Genomic DNA, 11,335 nt, shown 5'->3' on the forward strand with positions numbered 1-11,335 from the left:
GTGAGGAATGGAGGAAGCGATAGAGGTACGCCCATAATCTTTAGGTTCATATTCGAGTTCCACATTTAGATATAGATGCCATGCGTATGAATGAGTTCTGCAAACACGCCGTGCACGGCATTGTCTCAACAGTTCAGCGTCAGCTCTCAAGTACCTACATAGTTTTATATTGTGCAAATAGATGGCACCATAATGAATTTCATGAGTTTTTGTAGTACAGTCAATTTAATAACGCGTTTAGGGTGCTGTTGGGGTCACCGCGCTTTTGTAGTGTATCAGGCATGTTTCCTGGAGCACATAATGGTTAGTTTTTACGCCACAAAGCGTAAAAGATGCGTATCCCTAATACAAGTCAGCTACATGATTTTTGATGACCTCGGTAGCCCAACGATTTGTAATGTGAGCGCTGGAAGAAGAGGTCCCGAGTTCGATTCCTGGTATGACCAAACTGGGAAATAATTTTTTCTAAATTAGTTCCGGTCTGGGTATTCTGGGAAGTGCCCCAGAGTGAATTCCGTTGCTCTGGTACTCTAGTACAGGGAATACCCTAGTTTGAGACTAGGCAATTGGTGTTGTTTTCTGGCACGTTAAAAAAAGTGATCACCCTCACCCACATAATGGACTGCGATTATATTGGCCACTGTTGCGCCATTTCAAGTAGAATGTAAATAGACTGCATATAGAATTAAGTTTATAATATAGAATTAAGTCTATTTGAGCTTTTCTTTTTACTTTTTTTAAGTACTAATATTAGCTTATAAAAATGATTAAGAATAGTTGTTTTTAGTAAGAACTAATACAAATGAACCCTTGTTGTTCGACAAATAAACATTTATTAAATTATTATTATTCTTAATATAAAAAAATCGACCTCAAAAATTCGTGGAATTACATCTATTATTATATATCTAGCGAAATTTTAATGAAATCGGTTACCAGAAAGTGTGTGAAATCAGATTCATCCTCTAGTTTGCCACCTTTAGAGGTGGAATATTTTCTTAAAAAATTAAATGGGATCAATACTGAGGCACCCCCTTTCCAACAAAAAATCATCAAAATCAGTTCACAAAGAATCGCGTAACATACACAAAAAAAGTCGAATTGAGATCCTCCTTCCATTTTGAAGTCGGTTAATTAATTTAAAATTTAGTAGTTACGATAATATGATAAATACAAAATCTCGTTCAGGATTGTTATATCTTATTTCGTTTCGGAAATATAAAATCGAACATCAGTCAATCTATACCGACAGCGAAGAACAACGAACGAAATGTACAATGTTCTGAGAATAAACAGTCTTACACATAAGCCTTTGTTCTACGGATGAGTCGATATGTAAGCAAGAGTGGAAGCATTGCTCAGTCACACTAGGCAATGACGTTGCCGCTGACACCGTGTAAATATTTTCCAACACACGCTAACCTATAAGTGTGTTGTTCACATTAACTCTTGTTAATTAATTTTTTACGGGCGTGAAATCACGAGTATATCTATTTGATTCTGTGACACGCCTACTTAAACAAGTTTTAGATGACAAGTAGCGTTTGACCTTTAAAAACAATCTTACCGCATTAATAAGATCCTTAACATCCTTAAGCTCCTTGAAGACATGGACGATCTTTCCGGAGACCTCGTTGGTAGTGATCGTCTCGTTCTGTTTCTCCCATACTGTCGCTATGCAGTGCTGCACCGCACCGCAATCTGCACCTTGCCTGTTGGACAAAAAATATTTCAAATACATGTACGAATATGTAGAAGAGCGGTGGTAGCCCAGTGGGAGAGAACGATTGCTCCCAATAGCGGAAGAGAGTCTAAGAAGTAACATTTACGCACCCCTATTCCAATTCCCCCCACCCCACCCAATTCTTGTAACTCTATCTACAATATTAGTGGATAGAGTTACAAGAATTGGAGAGGGTGTGGGTTATATTTTTTTGTATCTAATGGAGCAATTAACGTTTTTGACGTAACGCCACTTATGTGATTTGTGTACGAAGATGGGTAGTGGGTGGGCAGAAACGGTGAATATGGAATAAGGTATAATTCCATATTTATTACAAATTTCGATGTAAAAAAATCTTTTTTAGACGAAAAAGAGGTAACTCCATATAATACTCACCTTGCAACCCTGTGGATTTTCACTACCGAGGATGCACATTACGATTCGATGTTTATGAAGATCGATTCAAGTGCATACGATCCACAGTGTTTTGTGTCAAATGTTATAAATTATGATTTTTTTTGTGTTTATCCTTACGAAAATTACGTAAACTACAAAGACTGACACTATATATACATACATAATACTGAAACAATAAATATATGTCACACCGGCTGCAAAAAAAGGAGGAGGTTCTTAATTCGACTGTGTTTTTTTGTATGTATGTTACGCGATAACTCCGGTATTTGTGAACCGATTTTCATGATTCTTTTTTGGAAAGGGGGTACTTCCATAGTGGTCCCATTTCATTTTGAAGAAAATCATCCACCTCGAAGGGTGTGCATGAAGAGTCATTTTTTATAAATAGCGCCTAACTTTAATTTAGGAGCAATTACTTTAATGGTTGATTTTGCTATTTCTCCAATTCAAGGCGTTTTTCTCTCAATATACTTTGAGTAGTGAGAACCGATTTTTATTATCTCCAGTGTCAAGTCCTGTATAGTGGCGAACTAGGGGATATTTCAATAAAACTTAGCAAATAGACGTAATTCCACGTACTTTTGAGGTCGGTTTTTTTACTACTCTGTACTGAGATTATGGAAAAAATAAATTCGAGTTTGTGATAGGTTGCCGAAAATAATACCTACATAATTTTTGGATGTTTAAATTTCGAATGCTACAATATAACATTTTCTATTCATTAGCTACTGCTAAATTGGAGAATCAATTTCTGAGGCCAGTCGTTGAGATTGACATTATATGAAACATTTGCCACTACATTGGAGGTTCTCTGATACCCCTGTATGTACGTAAGTATTTTCTCAATTATCTCAAAAACAAATTACCCAATTGATGATTATTTCTATTTGTAACTTACCCATGTTCATGTTCGATTGCATGTTATATGTAAGTAAGGTAAGCCTTTTTTAATTTTGAGGTTCATTTTAGGATTTGTCGTATTTTTATATTTACCTCTGTCCATAAAACATTTTATCACAAAATTAGTTTTTATTATTAAAATAACTTATCTGTCAAATATTTCCATCACGATTCACGCCATGCTAAATTTTAGACACCCACATCATCGTTCAATTAATTGCCAGATTTATCTTTTTATTATAAAAGCGTTCAATGGATTCATATTTACCATCGAATGCGGGTAAATCGATCGATAATCTTTCTTTAAAGATATATGTATTGTCCCGGTCGTTATACGAATTTCAGATCATTAACGTAATGTATTTATATTTGGTTGATTCGTAATATACTTTAAGTAGATAGGAATTGCCGGTTTTGACTCAATATGTGACAGTCTTAAGTGGATCTCTAGAGTGGGGGATGTGATGGCTCTGTTACATACCAACTGGTCACCTCGGATTCAATCGCCAAGCGTGTCAAGAGGCTTATAGGTGACTCAGAATTAGTAGAGGTGAAGCTGCAAAGCCTTGAACACCGCCGTAAAGTTGCCTGTTTATCTACAGGATATATCACGGAGAGTGTGCGAGGGAATTGCACGAATTAATTTCGCCTTCCTCTTTCCATCACCGGGGGTCCAGGCGTAGGCTGAGGTTCCACAGCTATGTTGTGGATATTCTAAGAATTCGCCCGAAGCGTTTCTCTTTCACATTTATATGGCGAACGGCTATGGAATTCCCTGCCAGCAGACTTGTTCCCTGAACGTTATAACTTGGACCTTTTCAAGGCGAGAGTGAATAGGCACTATTTAGGTGTGCATGCTCCATCGTCGACTTCATCGTCACTTTCCATCAAGTGAGATGGAAGTCAAATGCGCACTTATTTTTTAATAAATAAATAAATAAAAATGAAAAGAAAACTAAGTTAGTTGTATAGTGAGCCAGAATCGGCAATTCCTGCCTACAATTGCAATAGTGCATTGAAATAATATAATTTTCTTTTTTTACATGCCATTCTCTTCTTTAATACTAAAACCCCTATCGTTGATTAAAAGGACTCATGGTTTAAGGTTACAACAACAATAAGGGTTGCAGTTACAATGCCTTGTGAAAGGCTGGTTATATTTATGCAATCTGTACCAGCAGTTGGTGGTTCGTGATTCAATCGCGATACCGTTGCCCCGCCTGCCATTATATTGCAGTTCTGGTGCATTCGGAAAGCAGCTCGCATGACTGCGCATTTATTTGGAAATAACAACTGACATTGATACGTACCTTAGGTTCTCACACCAATACGACGGGCCTTTATTGCATTCTTTTGGTACCTGTCGCGCCCACGACAAATCTGCAATTAAATAAATCGTGTAATTCTTTTGAACATGCATGCTTAGATATTATTGTACAAAAAATGTAAATTATAAACTATACTATATTATCAAAATAATTATTTTAGTCATATATTATTATGTACTCGTATAACAATAATAACATTATTTTTAAATACATAATGTGAAGTGTAGTAATTTTGACGACAATGAATAAGTAGAACATGATTTAAGAATCGCACGTTTTGTGTCAAAATTGTAAGTTGGTTCGTGCCAAAGGGGCAATATGCAATACTTATAATTGTGATATTTTTATCGGACAATGCCAAACATGTCAAGTGCTTAGCGAAAAAAAAAATGTTTTTTCGGATCTAAATTTATATTTTTTTTTTAAACAATCCAACGTTTCAAACCTTTTACGTATCCCGTGACTGAGATGGTAAAGTCATCAATAAGTTATGTTTGATATTCATGCAAAAGACGCTGTGTACGTGTGTGCATGTGTTCTCTCATCGAGCCAAAATTGCTAAACCGATTAGGATTTCTTTATAATACGAAGTGACGGGATGAACAAGTCGTGCGCCTGGTGTTAAGCGACACGCCTGTCCATAACAGTTGCAGTGTCGCTCAGAGCTTAATCGCATAGATCTGAGAAGCACTGCTTTGCGCTTGTCACCCTGAGACATGAGTTGACAAGCCCCATGTGCCTGTAATTTCACCAGCACCCTTACCCTTCAAACCGGTCCACAGTAATGCTCACAGTACTGCTTGGCGGTAGAAATAGGTAAAAATCGGGGTATGTAACATCTGAACCCGGGATCGGTTGCCCATGTTTAATTGATCATTTGAAAATATATAACACGATTGTTAAGTTCCTTAGAAACGTTTAAAATTCGGACTGCGAAGCGTCACTAGAACAATAAATTTTTCTATAGGTGAATGGGGCTGTTTATAGAATTAGCAAAAAATCTATCGTTTGAATTAAACCGCAGCAATTTCAGGTAAAGTGTTAGGGAAAAGTAATGCGGCTGCGGTCTGAGTCGACTTGTCGCATGTGCTATTATATCGAACTGTTGAAAACACGTACCCATTTGAGTAGTCACGTGGAATACAAAATATAACCTATTAACCTAGACTTAAACTCAATTGGTCAGAATTGATCAATTCAAAGACGTCATCAAATAAAAATGAAATAAATTTTTGCAACCACATAATAATGAATGACAAATTACTGGAATTGCGTTACACTAAGTTACACTAAGCCGCAAAAGGCTTGAACAGCAGCCTTAATAATAAGGGGGCCTCCAGTATTGAAGCTATGTCTTCACGTAAGCCATCAAGTCTCGGCCCGTGAGTTGGGTTTAAATTTTTTTTTTAATGCTACCAAGTCACGGGACGAACAAGTCGTCTGAGGAGCACTGCTACTGCGCTCGTCACCTTGAGATATAAGTCGGTTAGTCCCATGTGCCTGTAATTTCACCAGCACCGTTACCGTCAAAACCGGAACGTTGTAATGCTCAAATTACTGCTTTGCGGCAGATATAGGTAAAATGGCAGTACTTGCCTGGACGAACACTTTCAGATAAAACTCTTCAGTTACTAGAAATATATATGAGATACTATAATCGAGACACAAATAATAACATCAAGACTAGCTAATGAGATCACTATTGCATTAAAATATATTGATGTCAATTATGGATATAAATATATTTATACGACTGTTTACTCCTGTAATAAACATGAAGAGACATTGGTCTTGGGATAAGACTTATTGATGCATATGAAACGTCGTTCACTAGTTTATATTAAAGTTATCTTATCAGTGAAGTCGGAGTGTGAACTTGATTAAGTGTTATGGGGTCATTTAACTCAATTATTTGGCTTAGAATAACGAACAAAGAAATTTTTTAGGTTATTAAAATTACTTTGAAATTGGAAGATGAGCAAAGGAAGTGCGCTTGATGTGCAATATAGACTAATTTTCTATATATGATTACAAGGGACTTCAGTTTGCTATATTTTCAGGGAGTAAGGACCGTTCTCCGTCTGACATCCGTCCGAGACAATTACTGTCAAATAAGTAGTACTCAGCCAAATAAGATAATGTCAAGTATGAAGCTTGATTCGCATCATGCGTCATCATAAATTTCAACCAGAGATGGAAAATCTAAAAACTTTTTGGCAATAAACCAATGAAAATTGTATTTTTTTATTTATTTGTTTAATTTTTTTTATTTGTAGATATATATTTTTTATAAACCTTGTTTTTATCTACATTGCGTATCACTAATTTATCCAAAAAATTTACTAATAACCCTGATTTATTAGGTTATGCTTTGTGTTGTCCTGTGATGTTGCAAAAATTATTAAAAAAAAACTGTTTGCTTTGTTTTAGATAAACCCGCTTCGAGTCTCACAGACAGCAGTAATGGTCAAAATTATATTGGAAAATATCTACTTCCTACCGTGTAGAGGCTACCTACGTGACATTGGCGGAAGTGTGAAAGACACAGAACAAGCCACTAATAAATAATAAGCCAGAGATGGGCTTTAAAATAAAAATTATTTAAATTTTGAATCTTTCAACTTAATTTTAATACTTATAATTTAATTTTTAATTATGGATGTTTTTGCAAGAAAGATAATAATAATCTGAAAATTTTTGGAATGAAGATTTACATTATTGCTAATATATATACTATAGCACATGAAACCAAATACTTTCGTAACTCAACATTGTAGAATTGAGAAAAAAATATTTGAACATAATAAAAATCACTGAATGGATTATATTACGAATAATGTGATTTTTTTAATATATACATACTACTTAATAATTATCCGTTTATAAATGAGAATATATTTTCAATCAGTTTTTTTTTTAAATTTTATAATCGTGTTTTTTTGTGTGTTTTTGTTCCACAATTTTAAGTTACGACAATAAGTATTCGGTAGCGTGTGTCTAACTCGGGTCATTTTATTATATTTCTAGCTGGTGCCCGCGACTTCATTTGCGAAGTACTTCGAACCTGCTGTACTATAGTAATTTTCAATTTTATAGGTTCTCAATACAAAATTTCATCCCTATTTCAAAGATACACTTTTGTGGCAAAATGTAGCCTACGTTCCTTCTCCTGGGTCCCATCTATCTCTACACCAAAATTCATCAATATTGGTTCAGTGATTTAAGCATGACAACGCAACAAACAGACTTACTTTCTCATTTATAACATTAGTTTAGATTAAATAGTGTAAGAAGCAGTACAAGTAATAAGGATATTCAACTAAAAAAATACATTATTACTGATAACGTAGTGAATGGCGTGATAGAAAATAGCACTCGATTTACAGGACAACATAACATTAAAAAATAATGATAGCATTTGGCTAACATAAAATAGTTCTGGTGAAGAGTCTGTCTCAGATTAATAGATTCAAGCGTTACTTCGCGGAAATCCATGTTAACATGTTAAAATGGTCATCCCTCAGTCTAAGAAATTGAAGAAGCGTCGAACAATCAACAACGATATAAGTTTTTAGTGGTGATTCTTGTGACTTTATGCGGAGGAAAAGTGGGAAAATTAAGTACACTATTTTGCAGCAAATAAATTTACCTTCATTGTCTGTCTGAGATCGATGTGTTTTATAGGAAAGAATAATAATATTATTTAGGAAAATTTACAGTCTAATTCATCATCAGTTTATTGAAGTCCACTGTTGGACACACAGGTCTTCCCCAATGTGTGCCATTTTGTCATGTGCCATTCAGTGTGGGGTTAATGTCCAGGGTTGGAGATTGCAGAGCATAGTATAACGCTGCTGCCCATCGGCGGTCAGTGAATTTAGATGTGCTATTGCAGGAAGACCTATATATCTATCGACCGCTCTCTAGAGCTGCGGTAGTTACTGCTAGATGTACCGCAAATAGGTGAGGTTGACAGGAAGAGTTTAGATAGTGGTACTTACTTTACAACCCACCATCTAACTACTGATACAATTATATAATAAATATGAGTATTTAAATGCCATTAACAAATTCACACATTGACAAAAGCACATGAGTCTTAACAAATAAAGGTGATATATACAAAATCACTAAGTTACGTAAAACATAACTAACGAAGAAAACAAACAAAAGAACACTAATAAAAAATATACAAAGTAGGGTATCTGCGAAGAGTTCATCGCCAATCGCGTGATGTGTTAAAATAAGTAAATAAACTTAAGAATGATGCAATAGTATTGCAATTATAGTTCATTATGGCCAAAACCTGGCCGAGTGGCTGGTGGCGACTGACATTGCATAGTCACATGACCTGCTGTTTGGATGCAGTCTCGCAGACTCACAAAATTTGACTGATAGTACAAAGTATTTTACAACAGCTGTTTTGCAAATTGCAATGCAACTTAAGAGACTGCACCGTCATATGTGTATCGAATTTGTGATTCATGAATTAGTAACGACAAGTCCATATATATTTGTGTGATGTATATATATTTTTGTAATATTCTTAGTGTTTAAAATAAATAAATAAATAAAAAAAAAAAAATATATAGGACATCAGCAAATAATTATGTCACGTGAGAACAAGTTCTTTTGTAAGTATTGTAGTCTATTATGTACTATATTATTTTGAATGTTATCCAATGTAATTCGCAGTTGAAACACCAAAGCGCAGGTTTCCTACCATTGTTTTTGAAACCAATAAAGCAGCGTAACCACATAAAAAAATGAATAAAGCAGTGCACCACATTTAAATAAAAATTACTGTCAAGGTAATAATCACTGCAACTCATATTATTGATAAATATGGGAATGTGATCCCTTGTTTCGGTAAATGCAGGAAACATGATCATAAACAATAACCATGAGTAACTTATGAATCACTACTACTGTAAAGAATGCTTCCTTTATTTGTATATGTATGTGTCATTTATACAAATATGAATAATCATTTGTATGTATTTTCACTGCATACTGGCTATAACCCTCAATTTCGAAAGATCTAATTTTTTTTCTTTATAACAACTAGATGAAATAAATTATTGAAACTTTGATATCAAATTTACTTTTTCATGTTAATGTTATCATTACTACTACTACTACTTTATAGTATTACTACTTTATAGTAGTTTTAATAAAATGGGTTGGAATACTAAAACACTGGGTTTCAGAGTTTTCACAGAACGGCTTTACACAAACTAAGCTAAAAAAACTAACCTCTTGTATGTACCTATGTTAATATCAATGCCATTGTGATACACAACCAATTTGGCTTACTAAAAGTGAAATTACAAATAGCAATTTATTATAAAGTAAGTCAGATAATAACACAGATACACATATACACACATTTGGCATAAAAACTGAGAAGCTTCAGAACAAAAACTGATGAATACAATAAATTTTGAGTCTTAGGGTCATATTCCAGAACTCTACTCAATGCTCAAGTCAGGATTTGAGTAGACTTGAGTATGATTTCAAGCACTGGAAATACGACCCCAATGGCAAGGACTTGAGTATGATTTTCAGTGCTCACTGCAATACTCAAGTCCTGACTTGAGTATTGAGTAGAGTTCTGGAATACGACCGTAAGATCATCTAGTTTCATTGAATAGATTTATTGCATTTTGTTCATGTCAGAGCATTTTAAATGTATTTTGAACAAAAATTTAGCAGTTGCCATTCAGTTTGAATTATATAACCATAGAAACGTACAAAAAACACCATTTTTTAATGCCAAACAAGAAGAACTTTTGACTTACAAAATATGCTTCATTGATTTTTGTTATGATGCTCCTAAATTATTTCCTGACAGACCAAAATATAAACAATTCAAAATATAGGAGCACAAGATAAACTATAACAATTGCTCTCTCAAAGATTATTTCAGAATTGTATAGTCTCAAGTGTAAAAGGTGTAAACAAGTGTTTAAAATATCATTTTATATTATTCATGGAACATGTTACAAAAGAACATACTTAGCATTGTACAGACATTCTGTGCGCAAAACAAGTGGCAAAACAAAGTTGATAAACATGAGCATGATCTAACAATGAATCCGATGCAAATGATGGCCTCACGCAATCGCTATTTAGTACGAATATAACACTACCAAAATGAGGGTACCTATGTATAATGTACATTTAAATCAATAGGTATTAAAAAACAAGTTGAAATATTACAAGACTTATTAACAGATCTAAGGAGAGGTTACAGTATCATCTAATTAGCCCCCAAAGCAATTAAAACATTCGAACGTTCCAGTAATATGTAATTCTTTTGTAAAACAGAATAATTATCAAAACAATAGTTAATGCATTGATATATAGACTACTGCCTCTCTAATAATTTTACTGCATGAATGGCTAACTGGTGAACTTAATTAAAAATTGCACAAATACCGAACGTTACAAGGACGAATTGCAAAGAATAAACGATACAAAAACTTTACTTACTTGTACTGCAAAAGAGTGATAAGGCAACTAAACACACGGAGAGCGTGTTTAACATTTTGGACTTGTGGATTTTATCCCTCGATGTCCGCTTATGTTCTACGCGGCAAAAAGACTAAATACTCAATAATTTTACTTTATTGTAAGTTATTGCGTATTGATTGATAAACAAGTGTCAAGTCACTTCTCGATGCCCGATAGAACGAAAATGTCAGTTATATGTCAGTGTCAGTACAAGTTCAAGAGGCACACGACACACGAAAATCATTGAAATAACAATTGAAAACTTTCCTACTAAATATTCATCTCGAAACAATTAACATATTTCTGATATCTTTAACATAAATCTGGTTTAAAATTTTGAGTATTTGTTGTTACGAATTTTTTTTTATTATTCGTTAATATCATGAATGCAAGGGAAAAAAATGGCGGGCTTTTAAAGTTACAAGTACAGCTTTTACAAAGATTATTTTTA

General features: G+C 34.2%; 1 protein-coding gene across 1 annotated transcript in view; it reads right to left on the bottom strand.

The window, feature by feature from the left end:
- Nucleotides 1–10,989, bottom strand: part of LOC113226815 — a 51,555-nt gene extending 40,566 nt beyond the window's left edge. The window contains exons 1-3 of the mRNA XM_026459581.1: nt 10,864–10,989; nt 4,351–4,420; nt 1,568–1,712 (exon numbers count right to left, since the gene is read on the bottom strand). Coding sequence (XP_026315366.1) covers nt 1,568–1,712; nt 4,351–4,420; nt 10,864–10,918 — 270 coding nt within the window. The 5' untranslated portion in view covers nt 10,919–10,989. The remainder of the gene's footprint in view (nt 1–1,567; nt 1,713–4,350; nt 4,421–10,863) is intronic.
- Between the last annotated feature and the right edge of the window lie 346 nt (nt 10,990–11,335).

The sequence above is a fragment of the Hyposmocoma kahamanoa genome, unplaced genomic scaffold (genome assembly GCF_003589595.1).
Source record: "Hyposmocoma kahamanoa isolate Upper Pololo Valley unplaced genomic scaffold, ASM358959v1 202, whole genome shotgun sequence".
Lineage (NCBI taxonomy): Eukaryota > Metazoa > Arthropoda > Insecta > Lepidoptera > Cosmopterigidae > Hyposmocoma > Hyposmocoma kahamanoa.